This window comes from Varanus komodoensis, unplaced genomic scaffold (assembly GCF_004798865.1).
Source record: "Varanus komodoensis strain SLA01 unplaced genomic scaffold, ASM479886v1 scaffold2, whole genome shotgun sequence".
Lineage (NCBI taxonomy): Eukaryota > Metazoa > Chordata > Lepidosauria > Squamata > Varanidae > Varanus > Varanus komodoensis.
Window position 1 is genome coordinate 66,391,539 of NW_025335568.1, and position 14,771 is coordinate 66,406,309.

The 14,771-nt window shown below is 40.3% G+C and overlaps 1 protein-coding gene across 1 annotated transcript in view; it reads left to right on the top strand.

Moving 5' to 3' along the window:
- CFAP36 (cilia and flagella associated protein 36) overlaps nt 1-14,771 on the top strand; it is a 38,026-nt gene that overhangs the window by 10,803 nt on the left and 12,452 nt on the right. The window contains exons 3-7 of the mRNA XM_044429673.1: nt 2,159-2,260; nt 7,525-7,639; nt 8,567-8,654; nt 12,917-12,968; nt 14,531-14,636. Coding sequence (XP_044285608.1) covers nt 2,159-2,260; nt 7,525-7,639; nt 8,567-8,654; nt 12,917-12,968; nt 14,531-14,636 — 463 coding nt within the window. The remainder of the gene's footprint in view (nt 1-2,158; nt 2,261-7,524; nt 7,640-8,566; nt 8,655-12,916; nt 12,969-14,530; nt 14,637-14,771) is intronic.

Below are 14,771 nucleotides of genomic sequence, written 5' to 3' on the forward strand. Positions count from 1 at the left end.
GCCACAGTCATGGAAGGCTCCTTCCTTGATGGCTGTGATATTGAAGGGGCTGGAGAATGTGTATGGAGTCCAGGAGAAAGATACTTCCTTCCTTTTGTAAATTATCCAGAGAGATTTGGCTATTGGCTGGTACAGAAATGAAATAAATAAATAAATCCCCCCATATCCCCTCTGCCTAATTCAGTTGGGTTGAGTCTACCCAAGAATGGGCTGGGCCTCATGGGATGTTTATTATTTTCTTCAGTGGCAATGAACCATCTTATCTCAAATTCAGACCATAATCCGATGATCAGAGGGAATGCTCCTGCCTCTTTTCTTTCCTTGCCTGCTCCTTAATTGTTTAGACTATAAATTTAACCTATGATTTGTCAGGACTAGAACTTTTGGGTCAGTCAAGGGTCTTTTTCATACAAGGAATGGCCACCTCTGCTGTGGCTGGGAGAAGCAGCATCTTACCAGTTTTATATCATGCTGACAACTGGTCAGCATCACAGCAGAGAAGATAACAACAGCTAGTGAGCAGATTCAAAAACTGTTAAGGTAGTTAGAAAATGATTCTATGGGTCTTAGTGTTTTGAAGGTCATAAAATTGTTTGAATTTCTAGACTGAAGGCTAGAAAACATCTGTAACCTCGAAGCTGGGTATCTGCCCCCAGATCCTCTCCCTACCATTCCTTGTAGGCTGTGTGGAAAGAACCATATTGAGATATTTCAGGGGACAGAGAGGGGAAGAGACTAGGTTCACCAGGATAACATGTATTCTGGTGGTGCTCCAGCCTCATTGCCTTTTTGTCCCAAGAGTTTCAACTAGACTGTGCCCTTCCCCATCTAAAGCACCCCATTTGATTGTGCTGGTACTCTGTTCATCTATATTTGCCACTATTCTCTTTGTGGGCAGTAGCTTCTTTTCTTTTGTGATAGTGTTTGAAGTTGCTTGTTTGCCATTTAAAAATTCAGTTGAAAAAGAGATCAATACAATTGTTTGCAGATTATAGAATCCCAGATTATATTTCCTAGAAACAACATTACCTTCAGATTCACTTAGAGATGGCAAGCATGGGCTAAAATCACTGAATATCATAGAATTTGGCGGCTAACTGCTATTTTTTACTTGCCTGTTGGTCAGTCCCAACAATAGTGCTATAATGATAATTTCTGGAGTAGTCCAATTTTATACAACTGTATTGATAAAGCTATTGTTAAAAAGAAAGCTATTGTAAAACTTAATTTTACTGTTTTTCTTGGTAACAAGAGTTTCAACTCCTTTAGTGGAACTTACTTCTGCATACATATGCAAATAGAAGCTTCTGCTATGTATCCAGATTTTAACAATGGCCTCATTCATTTATTTATAAGATTAAGCAAATTTCAGAATGGTTCCACATTAAGATACATGCTGTACTGACAGTTTTTGCTTCCCAAAGATGTACCCATAATGGGCTACACTTATGAAGAGATAGGCAGGGATAGATGTGTACTACAACATAATCCAGTTTTCAAGCGATCCTTCTGTTTTCTGCTATGGTGGTAAGCACTTCAGTTTCTGGTATTTACCGTGTGTTTTGGGGTTCCCTCCATCCCAGCTAATTCATACCTCTTTATCAGTTCAAATATGCAAGCACACAACTTTCCCAAGCTGCCTAGGTTGTTCCTAGTTGGTTTCCCCAGTCCCTGATGGCTTCCTCCCACTCTCCTCATCCATTTTATTTGCTGGCTTCTCTGGAGCCCCAGCTGCCATGCTGCTGTTGCTTTATCCTCCCTGGCCCTCAGTTTGTCACACAGTTGTCACAGGAGCCACTTTTTCTTCCCCTTGCATCTTTTTTTGTCTGGATGCACTGCAAAGAAAAGTGTCAGCCTGCAGTCTCCTGAATACTTCATTTCTCAAGTATGCCTGAGCCCCACCCTATAGCCTAGAGGTTTTGTAAGAAATGAAGATGGCAGGAGCTAGAGACCCTCAATTTGCTCTGAACTAGTTCCAGGTGCCAGTAAGAAAAGCTTAATTAAAAGAAAAGTGTAGGGAACTTTGCTGGCTGCTAGAAATGGTGTCTAAGGCCTATTGGTACCAAATTGCCAAGTCCTACTATAGAAGAGGCTACTATAGAGGATTGTGGAGCACATTTTGATTGTTGTTGTTATTTTAAAAAACTATTATTTGTAGGTTGAAAAGTTGTTAGATGGTTACCTTAAAGAAGTTGGAATTAATGAAGACAAATTCCAGGAAGCTTGCATGTCTCCACTTGCCAAGACTCGTACCTCACAGGTAAAATAGTCTTTTAATAAAGTTCAAATATATCTCTATGTTACTAACTTCTCCTTGATTTTTTAATTTCGTACCCAAATTTTCTTGTTTCAAACATATTAATCTGATTCTATTTAAACATAGACTTTGCATAAAGATATACCCATGTACAAATGCACAAGCTCTTAGAGTCATAGAGTTAAAGGAAAAGTTTTGATTCTGTGCCTTACAACAAAGCACAAATGCTTTAAATTTATTTCCTCTCTCTACTTAATTCCATGCAGAAGTTAAGAAAGTACATTGCAGTGGAAAATCAGCAGTGCTAATGACCTATCCAGGTACCTATAGCTGGGTCCTATGCCGCTGGCAAAGAAGGGTATAGGATGAAATGCTAAACAAATTTGCTAAACAAATGATAAAACAAATCCAGAATTTGAAGATGAAATATTTATCAAGCGAAGAGAATTAATATTAAATCACAATTTTTGGTTTACACATAATGGTAAAACAGGAGTCTGCTGAAGCAAAATAACATCCTGGTTTATTTCTCCTCCTCCCAGTTGCATGAGAAGAGAAGGGAGTGAGGAACATGCAACTGTGTGGGCTCATTCATGCTCATGCAGTTAACCATTAATTCTGGTTTACCGTTATGTGCAAACACAGCTATTGGTATTATGTTCACAATGGCCTCTCTGTGGATTGCATTTCATTTCTTGTGTAGAACAATTTGGATTGGTTCCTAATATATTAGATATGATAAAGCAACCATATCCTTATGGTTGAAAGGATTCAGAGAGTGCCAGTGTAACTGTGTTGGCACCAGCCTTTCACAGTATCAGTTGAAGCTAAGCACATCTGTTGGAATGGCACTCTTAAGTTTCTGCTTCAGTTTAAACACTGAATCTACTCACATGCTTAAAACACTGATGCTGCCTCCTTAAAGATTTGATTCTTCTTGTTCAGTCGCAAAGTCATGCCTGACTTTTCACAACCCAATGGACAACATTTCTCCAGGTTTCCTCCTCCTCCTCCTCCATCCTCCAGCCAAGGCTACACCCACCTCCCTAGTGACCCCATCCAGCCACCTCAACCTCTGTTGTCCCCTTCTTTTGCCTTCAATCGTTCCCAGCATCAGGTTCTTTTCTAATGGGTCCTTCCTTCTCATTAGAGTATTTGAGCTTCAACTTTAGTACCTGACCTAAAGATTTCATGCTAGGTATGAGCTAAAATGACCTCCTGATTTCAGAGTTTATTCTCAAGCCAGAACCCTTCCCTTCAGTAACTTTTGGAAGTGAGACTGTAAACAGGGGCAAGGTTTTCTTCTGTCTTAACAGTAGTAGCCTTACCTGACCAGACAGAGTTTGGCCACAGTTATACATACTCTGTTAACCTCTTGGCTGGTCTATTGTAATGTCTGGAAAGTTCAGCTGGTTCAGGATAGGGCAGTGCATTTATTAACAAGGACTGGGTCACGCACCACATTACACCAATTCTTTACTAATTACGTTGGTCACTAGTTGAGGTCTAGGCCCAGTTTAAAGTGCCTGTTTTGACATATAAAGCCCTAATGGCTTGGGACCAGGCTACCTGAGGAACACCTTCTCCCGTATATTTCTACCCAACCACTAAGATCAGCAACAGAGTTCCTTTTCAGGGAACTGCTCCTTCAAGAGGTGAGGGGGTTGGCAAAGAAGAGAAGGGCCTTTTTGGTGGTTGTACCCCATCTGTGGAATATGCTCTGCAGAGAAGTCTGCCTGGCCCCCTCATTTTTATCTTTTTGAGGCCAGCAAAGACATTTTTATTATACAGACATTTTAAGATTTGCTGATTTAATATTTTATATGTTGAGAAAATTTTAATGATTGTTTCTATCATTGTTGTGCCTGAGGTAATTTTACCAACTGCTGTAGTTAACTGTTGGAGTGTACTCTTATTGTATTTCACTGTATGTTTTTTATAGTATGAATTTTATGCTTGGTTCTTTTTATTGCTATATATTTGTTCTGGACTGTGCATCACTCAGAGAGCCCTGGAGGGCTATAGGTGCAAGTTATAAATGTAATAAGTAATAGTAGGTGACAAGAGGTAGAGAATGCAGTGCTAATGTTGTCTGGGTGGTAGGGAGTTGCTTATGTGGTTGTATTTTCACTCCCCTTCCTCCCCTGAAATGCACCAAAATGTAGTCCCATTCTCCACATTAGTGTGCAGGGAGTTAATGACTTAACTCTCCCACCACCCAGGAAAAGCAGTGAACATGTGACAGACCTTCAAGTACTGTACTCTTGGTCCTTTTTAAGCTTGTCTCAGCCTTTTGCTCAGGAAAGAGCTATTTCTCATTTCTTTTTAAAAAAGCTACTTTAATTATTGCCATCATTCTTCTGGCTACAAAAATTATTATTTTTTCCCTTGTACCCTCTTCTCTGCCTTTAAACAAAGAAACACTACTTTTAGTTTCTGTTTCTTTTACTGCCCTGTTTTCATCCATCATGGCTCCACCAGGGAACAAATCGAGCTCCAAGGCTATAACACAATGTGGTTACTTATGTAGGGGGAGAAAGAAAACAAATATCACACACATCTTTGCCCCCTTCAAGGAATGTGTTTCCACTGACGGTGCCCAGGGTGAATAGCCCTGAAATGATCAGCTCACCTGCTCATGCCACCTTGCTGAGTCTCACAAGATTGAAACAGACTGAGGGAGGACAGGTGAGGTCAGGGGTGTTGGGTAACTTACGTCATCCGACTACATTGCTTTTCCTAGGACAGCATGCAGCCCGTAATTAGGTATAATTTGGTCTTGGAAGAAGACAAGAGGTTTAAACAGGTGACATTGCTTAATGATGCAGTCCCCTTCTAAGGATTCCCACCAAATTGGGTAAGGAGTTGGAAAGCAGTTTTAATTTCTCCCAGCAGGAATAAATAAACTGCTATTTCCAATTTATAAAAACAGAGTAAGGCTCCCTTACCCCCATAAAAAACATTTCTCAAATGAGTATATCTGTACTTTTTCAACTCACCATGGTAGTACTAGACACCTTCACTGATTATTTGTCATATAAGCAACCTGCTAAATAAAAAAGCATGCCAGTGTGGTAAAGTGGTTAAGAATGCAGGACTAGGACTCAGGAGATCTGGATTCTACTCACCTCTCAGCCTGGTATTCACTGGGTGACTTTGAGCATATCACAGACTCTTAGCCCAACCTACTTCACAGGGTGGTTGTTGTCAGGAAAAGATTGAGAATTATCTAAGCCACCTTCAGTTTCTTGGAAGGCAAAAAAGCAGGCTATAAATATAAGAAATTGAATGTTCACAGAAAGGTACTCATGAAGCACGTTCATCTCATTCTTTTTCACCTCCTCCAGATTCTAAACATAGGAAAAAGACTTCTATCTCAAAAGGACCCAGCTCCATTCTTTGTCAGCATTTCTCTCCAGATTTTGTCTGCAAACTTCATTCTTCTGCTCTGTAATCAAGGGTCAGGCCACTAGGTCATATTCTAGTATAACTGAGGCACACCCAGATGGTGTTCTTTCCTTGCTTACTCAACAGAATGTCGGTTCTGAAGGGGAATAGTCAGACATAGAAGCAATAGAGGAAACTGCATCTGACAGCTTTTTTTTAAAGTAGAGATGGCTGTATTTCTTTGTGGTACAAAGCAATTGCCTCCTTTGCCTTTCAGCCAACAACTATTCAAAGGGCCTGCAATGTTCCCAGAGTCTCAGCAAACCACCAGAGAAGTACCCTTTCTTAAGTCTTTAAAAAGCTCCTAAAAGAGGAGTGGAAATGACCATTAGCTTAGCAGAAGATGAAAGCTAATACAGCACAGAAAAGTTCTACAAGACATTATAGAAGAACTTTAAATGTCTCTGGTATTTATTTATTTAGGAGGCTTCTATGCCGCCCCATTCGCCGAAGCCTCGGGGTGGCTCACATGTAGATGGTAGATGCTTCAGTGGCAGTACAAGATGGTCATTCTTCATGAAAGGATGGATATGCTCCTTTTTTAAAGGCTAGGGAGAAAGTCTGAGATATGCAAGGCATCAATTTGTAAAAGTCCAAACTATTTGATTAGATATTCTAAAATTAACACATGCACCTCTGCAGATGCTTTCTTTGATAGAAGGGTGCTCCAGAAGGGGGGGGGGTAGCATCGCAGTAGAGTCAGCAAATCCATAAATCTTCTTTCTGCTCAAACTGGTAGTTAGATTTAATATATCCCAGTGTGGGATGCCTTCCTTACAGCTATCTGGAAAACAGAACATTGATACTTACCAGAAAGGTTCCTTCTGGGTTAGTATGCAGAAGGCATTCCAACTGCAACAGTATTTTTCACTGAGTTTGTAAATGTACAATTTCAGAGCAATTGCTCTCTGTGCATTCAGGTTGGTGCTTTTTCTGCAGTGCTCTGGTTGGTTGTTTTTTCACATATGATGGGTATATGCATATTACTATATGGGCCTTTGTGATTCTTCTTAGGACTTCACCCTGGGAGGGTTTCTATTTTTTTGTTTGAGCTATAGCCATGGACAGAACTACCAAGGAGGAGTCTAGGAACAGTAGAGTACTTGAAAATCTGTTGCATAGTCCCTGCTTTTCCCAGGGTAGTAAGGAAACTGGTTGTGTTCCCTGAGGCAACTGGTAAAGACAGCTTTTTACAACCCGAAGTCTGTTAGTGATTTTATTTCAGATTTTACTTTGGCTTTTTACTGGTTAGCTTTGTACTTCTGTTGATTTTTGTAGCCTGCTTTTGTTATGAACTTCTGTATTTGGTTGTATAAATATCCTTTGTTAAGAGACCTGTATTGGTAGGTTACAGGCAAAGAGATAACTAAGATAATAAATATGAAGTACTTTGAATGATTGAAGTGCTATATGAATGCCTGTTATTGTTGTTGCATGCTGGAAAAGGGTGTGCGTGTATGTGAGTGTGAGCGAGCGAGTGATCGAGTGAGATTTGATTGTTTTCCACATTAAAATGTTTGAGATCGGTAAGAGTATCAGGAACGCTTGGGAAACCGATAGTGCAATTCTATGCATGCTCTGGAGTAAGTCCTATTGAATTAAGCAGGGCTTATCCCAGTTAAGTGGGTGTAGATTATTACAACTACATGGGTCTTGTTTTTCTGACTATATTATTTCAGAAACTTTAAAAACTTTAAAAACTTTTCCTACTAAATTTAAATTATTGCTAGAATGGAGATGATTATTGAATTAAAGTGTGGGTTTTGTTTTTGTTTTTGTTTTGTTTTTTGCATTATAAAATTAAAACTTTTTCCACACAGGCTATATTGCAGCCAGTGCTGGCAGCAGAAGATTTCAGATTGTTTAAAGAGATGATGGTCCAGAAAAATATCGAAATGCAGTTGCAAGCCATTAGAATAATTCAGGAAAGAAATGGTAAGTGATGTCATCTCATTTCTTTTGTTATGGGATGTGGAATGTGTGGGCTCAGTGATCAAGAGAGGCCAAGAATGTCAATAGTGAGACAAAATACAGAGGATCAAAAGGGTAGAAAAACACTTATTAAAAGAATAAATAGAGATATGAAAGGCAAAAGATGGGAGAAAGAAATAGGCTGAAAAGTTCTGTCATTTTGCTGCTTGATGGAGGGGCTCAGTTGATCTCCTTTTGCTCCTATTCTTCTCTGTCCTGCTGCTGCTGCTGCTAATGCTTACATGGACAGCTTGAAGGACGTAGAGGGGGAGGCTGTACTATCTCCAAGCTGATCTAACTTTGGTTATTCAGCAGAAGTGCATGTGATGACCAGCAGATATTGTACATGGTACTTTCCCCCCATCTTTGAAAGAGTTGGGCTTGTAGCCATTTTGAAGAGATGATCAGGCATGGAGCTAAAGAGAGAGTGGACCATTTAAATGGCAGGTTTTGAAAGAAAGAGTGGGCTATTTCATAAAACTAAATAAGCCAGAGTGCTTTGTTTTGATTATGTGAGTCAATACGTATTTCTGTAAAAGAAAACCCATTATGGCATGAGCTATTTTACATTTCTTTTGAGTTAATCATAACTGTCTGTTTTCCATGTGGTTTAACAGTTCAAGGATGTTACTACAGATTTGTGAGCTTCCAAGCTCTCTGACTTTGTATTCATCTACCAGAATTTCTAGTTGCAAATACTCCCTTTATTTTACATAAATTCAGTGAAGACCTAAGGCATTAGTTTTTTTTAAAAGTTGTCTTCCAGAGTCTCCATACTTTTTGGTCCATATTTGATTTTAAAAAATGCTTCCAGAAAAATCTCCTCCTTCATTTAATAGAAAACCACCCATCATCTTTCTTTACCCTTTTCTTTTATTTTTTCTTAAATAGGTGTATTACCTGACTGTTTGACAGATGGATCTGATGCATATACTGAAATTGAAGAAGAAGAAATGAAAATACTAAGGGAGGTTCTTAGGTAAAATTATGTTTCTTTTTATGGATTTTACTTCTCTGGTAAATCTGCATTGTTCCATGATGAGGGGACTTGGCAGAATCCTCAGCTGGTGGTAGCAGATTTACTGATCTCCTACTCACTTGTCTCGCTCATGACATTATGATGCTACAGGCATTGCTAATGATGTGTGAGGAATCCGTTTTAGCGGTGGGAATTTATTGGATTCTTTAGCTCAGCTCCCCAGACTCTGACCCATTTTCTTGTGGCCATGATTGTGACTTGGCACCAAATCTGCTGAGTGCTTACATGGGTGCCTGCCAGGAAGTAAGCCTGTGTAAATGCTGTGCAGGTGGCATCTCTTTTCCACATGCATGGCTTGCAGCCTTTGTTTATGCTGCACATGCTGCAGAAGATGGTTGCCAGTTGCACAACTGAGTTCGCTGTGTGTTTGCAGACTTTCTCTTGGCCTGCCTCGCTTCCTAAGCCAGGGCTAAGCAGGAGAAGGAATCAGATGTACAGAAGAGAACTGGATTCTGGGGTAGATCACTGCTACCCTATCCTTCAGTTTGGAGCTGAATGGAATCTTAAATGGGTGACCTTGCAAAAATATTTTCCAAACAAAGCTTTACAACTCCAGTGATTAAGGGAAAGATGCGCTCTCCTGACTCTCCCTCTTGGATATAGTGGCCCATGGTGCAAAGGTAAAATGGGGGATTACTCCAAAATGGGACAGATACATCTTCCATGAGTTGGAGTTCCCACATATGGAAGGTGCCCCAAAACAGTTTTTAGCAATTCTTATTTAACTGTCCATTGCACAGCCAATCCCACTGAGGAGGATTCCCTGACCCTTAGAAGAGACTTTTTAGGAGACTATGTTTAATTTTTGCATGTTTGTTGCTAGTGCATTTTTGTTTGTTCCAGAGGGTTTAAGGTGAGGTGGTCCAACAGTGGGATGGTTGCTAATCCTCCTTCTGAGGCCTTCTTACTCCTTGGGGGCCCCCCTGTTTCCCCCCAGTCCGGATCCCAGTGATGACAGGGAAATGATTGCAGCAAGCTCTCCTGAGGCTGCTATCCCCTCACAAGAGATCACTTCAGCATGCCCCACACTAGTCCAGCATGCCAATTCCAAGGAAGGAAGGAGGGGTTGGGGGGTCATAGGGGAGGGTTTCTGGGCAGCCGCAACAGAGAAAAAAGGGGTGGGTCACCCCAGAGGATACAGTATGGAAATGTAATTCATTGTGTGGCCTCCGGATTCTATGTTGAAGTCCTCATGTGGCTCTCAAGCTATGAAAAGTTGGACTGCTCTGGTTTAAGGAGTGCTTTACTGTTTGCTGCTGCTTAAACCAAGACACGGGGCTGCTACAAACCCCTGCCCACCAAGATGTCTTAAGACAGAGGCTGTAGAGGTAGTGAAGATGAAACCATTGCTGTGCTGAAAAACCTATTTTTGGAGATACCTTAGCAGTCAAAGGAGCTTATATCAGCACTCCAAATATAGCACTCTAAGACTATTTTATTGTAAGACATCATTTTATTGTAAGCCGTCCCAAGATGCTAGTGGTGGATGTAGTAGAAAAGCTTTAAATAAATTAACAAGACTAAATTAAAACACTATAGGGTTATGTTGGCTATGCTTTAACATGATATAAACAAGAATAGGAATTCAGATATTGAACAGGACTTTGCAAAATCTACTTCCCACAATACAATATCCACTAGTGTTTTACTTTTGTAAACCCTAAACTTCCTCATGAAGAAATAACTTGAGAGTGCTTGGTCTGTGTGAGCAAATTTTGAAATTAAAGCATTAAATTTTGAAATTCTACCTCAATTTTTATCTTGAGGTAGAATATGCTTATTGCTTTTCATTGCAACATGGGAGTCGCTGGTACCAAATTTCTGTGAGCTTTGACTGAAGAATACATCTTCTGTGCATCCTGGGCAGTGCTACAGGAGCCCAGATAGCAATAAAATTGTATATTTATTAACATTTAGTACATTTCTATATCTCCACAGTAGCCCATAGGGCTCTCTAGGCAGTTTACAAATATCCAGTATTATCCATTATCCAAAATAAATACGTGAAAAAGGTGAATGTTCAGGAAAGCGTTCAGTGAGCAGGTTCTATTCACATAAAGTTGCCAGCTGTTTTCAGTGTTTTGTTTGTTTTTTATTTTTTTATTAATTGGCACAATAAAAATGCAGATGCAATAAAATACAACAGTGGTCTCCAACCTTCTGGAATGGGGGGGCATTAAAGTGCCCAGTACCTAAAGAGGGCCACATCTTAAATCAAAATGTAATCGAATTGTTAATGTACTGATTTGGATAAAAAACAAACATTCAGAGGTCAATGAAAAAATCCTAACTTGAATGCAGTTCATTTTGGAACAATATTAATGTGGAATCCTTTTATCTAGCTACCCCATCAGTGTGATTTTTGTGGCTGTTTTCTGTTAGTCAAGTCATTAATGCCCAAGTCAAGGTTTGTGATAGACACCCAGCTTTTTTAATGGTAGGGTCAGTGTACAGATTGAACAGATAGGGAGATAAAGTACCTTTAGCACTTTTACCTATGAGAAACTATTTTGTACAGGTTGTATATCAGGTCAGCCAGGTGTTGAGGCATCCCCATTTCTTTCAGTACCAACCATAGCTTCTGAAATCATTTTCTATGCTCCAGTTGCCAATATATATTTACAATTTGCTGTCTAGTGTCTCTTCCTTTTTAGAATCCATCTTGAATATCAGGCATTTATTGCACCATACATGGGGAGAAATTCTTTGTTTTAATACTTTGTGCATCAGTTTGCTTGCATGGGAGATTAGCACAATGGTCCTGTAGTTGTTGTACTCTTGTGCATCTCCTTTCTTGGGGATTGGCATGTATACTGAATGTTCCCTGTCTCTGGGCCGTGGTTTTGTTTTCTGTATTTGTTGGCATATTCTTAGGATTTGGGCCAATGCATTGTCTGCAGCTTAGAAGATTCTTGGTATCCTGTTTACTCCAGGCACTTGATTATTCCCAAGTGCTTTCAGAGCGGCTTTCACTTCACTTTCTAATATTGCAGGCCCTTCCTAATAGGATTCTTCTTTGAAGGAATCTGCCATCTTTTTCTCTCTTGTTCTTCTGTATGTTGTTTCCACCTTCTCTTTATTTCCTCCTGGTCATGTCCTTCTGCTTGTCTTTTAGCATTTCAAAGTTCCTAATCCAGGATTGAATTTCTGCCAGATTTCTTGGATCTTCTAGAAGAGGTCTCTTGTTTGGCCTCTTTCATTGTTCTCTTCTATTTCTTTGCACTGCCATTTGAAATGTTATTTTTGTGGCTGGAGTGTTGCATTCAGGATTTTTCTCCTACTTTTGTTGACTTTTGCTTCTTGTCCATCCATAGTAATTTTGTTTTTTCTGTCATCCATCCAGTTTTTTTCTTTCTTTTTGCTACAGGAATGGTCTGTTGGTATTCTTCCCTAATAAAGTATCTTTAGTTCATGGTCAGTTGAGTTCAGTAATGAAAATCTATTTTTATGTGAACTTTGAATTCCTCAGCAATATTATTTAAGTTGTGGTTTTGGGCTTCCCCTCTTAGATGCACATCTAGATGTGGTGAAACAATTTCAGAGTGTCAGAGAAGTTGAGAGCAATGCCCCAGGAGGCCACTCTCTCTCATGAGTCTGGTCTCTTGGTAGGGTCACCCAAGGTGGAATGGTCAAAGCTGAGACACCAGACTAAGATCAACCATCTTCTTCTGGAGTAACGGTTGCATCAGGAGATGAAAATGTATATCTCTAGTGGTGATGGGGCAAGACACTTTTGAAGGGCAACTACTGGGCAGCAGTTGTGGTTGAAGGTAACAGTGGTGAAAGATCTTTCACAGACGGGACAGTGATACACAAGCTAACTCTGGTTTGTACTGCACAGAAGAAAGCAACAGCAAGCCGCTTCTGAATCATCTAACCTTGAAAACCCTATGATGATACAGTCTGAAAGGAAACATTTGATAGTGCCAGAAAATGAGGTTCCCAGGTTGGAAGACTTTCAGCTATCTGCTGAGGAAGAGCAAAGGACAAGTATGAATAGTGCTGTTGCTAATGACGCCACTAGATCTAGTGGCTGAATTTGCAACCTGGGGGTCCCTGAGGAACATAATTGTGAGAACTGGGAAGTTGGGAGGTCTGTCCTTCTTAATTACTGTTGTATTTGGAGTTAGCCGGTTATTAAAGAACTCTGAATCAATGAATGCAGTTAAGCATTACGCATGGTATTGTTGTCTGTTTTTCAGGAAGTCTAAGGAAGAATATGATTTAGAGCAAGAAAGGAAAAGAACTAAAGAGGTATGTTGGGGTTCATTTATGTTGGGGTTCATTTATAATCATCTGCCATGCAGTTGTGGGGACACACCTTTCCCTTTAATAATATGTGTCTAACTTCAGGATTTAATCAGACAAATTCACTTTTTATCAGCTTTTAGTAACTTAATATAATGTCCAGCATGGCCCTGTTACAAACTGCAACTTTTTTGCAACTTGTGATTTCTTTATTGGGTGTTTGAGTCATGATGGCTATAATTGGTGTGCTGGCTAATTATTGGCATCAGAAAAATAGTAAGTAGAAAAAAAAGTCCATGTTTTGATTGGATTGTAAACTAAGTGGGAGACATGTGGAGTGGTCATAGACAAATAGCTAGCTGAAGTAGTTCTCTGCCAAATGGCAGGACAAAGGATCAGGCGGTTCATCTACTTGCACTAGTAGCCACAGTAGCTTATATTTGGGGTGATTAAATCCTTAGGTGGTAGGGATGCACTGGTTGAGATTGAGCCATATATTCCTTAGTGTTGCATGCTCTGAAGAGAGTATCTTTGTCCACCTGTGTAGCATGCATGTTGGGCACCTGCTCTGAAAAATTTGGAGTTTGTTTGTTTAAAGTATCTGTAGCCCTTTCTTTAGTTGAAGGTTTTCGAGAGCAACTTACAGTTTAATAAACACAAGACAGTAGCTACTGGCTTACAGTATGAAATATAAGACAATAAAAGAACAAGCTATAAGAGGTGTTTAAAATAATGCATGGTGTGGAGAAAGTGAAGGAAGAAACATTTTTCTCTCCCTCCCATAACACTTGAACCCAGAGTCATCCCATGAAACTGATTAGTAGGAGGTTTGGGATAGATGGGGAAGTACTTCTTCACGCAACATATAATTAAACTATGGAATTCACTGCTGTCAGTGCTACTAGCCGTGCTGGCTGTGTGCTTCTTCACCAGAGGAGACACGCCTGCATACTCCTGCTGCTGAGAAGCCTGGGCTGGAGGAGGTCTTGCAGCCATCCTGCTTGACCAGTCTTGTGGGCAGCTGGTCTGCCATTGTGTGTACAGTGCCCTGGGCTAGTGGACCACTGGTTTGATCCAGCATGGGTTTTTTCACATTCTTAAGAAAACTCAGGCATCAGTACTTGATGTTTATATGATTCTTACTGACCAGCTGGGATGGAAATGGCTGTTCACAGTTCAATAACTGGCCCTGATGATTCTCCAGGAAATAGCTTAGTGAACAGACCTCCTCAGAGTGGCTGTAAAGCAGAGAGATATTGGTGGTATCTACAAAGTGGGGCCTAATTTGAAACAACCTGCTTCCTGTCACTGCCACCACTGCAGGTAAGGCTCAGAATTCCCAGAGATCACCTCAGTCTTGAGAGCAGACAGTTCTGTTGCTGTTCCTTGGTGAACAGGAGTGACCCAGTCCAGCTGATAAAGACAGCAGTGGGTGTGGATGGCGGTAATGCCTGCGTGCTAACTGTCTGAAACAGAATGTGTTCTAGCACATAAGGAATTTAGTGTATACATTGGTTTTAATGGCTAGGATGAATGGCCCATTTTCTATTTTATTTTTTAATGTATAGTCACATGATAAGTTGAGATCCGATGGTGCCCACAAATCTCCAGGACATCTGCCTGCAAGAGCAGAAACTAAGGAGTCTGTTGACCACACCACAAAACTATCATCAGGTATGATATGTGCAATTCCCCAACATGGTCTCTGTGCATCACACATATGGTTGCTGCGCCTGTGCAGTGCCTTTATTTGGGAAGATTCTCTCAGCTAGTAACATTTATGGCAGGAACTCCACTCCCCCACCCTCT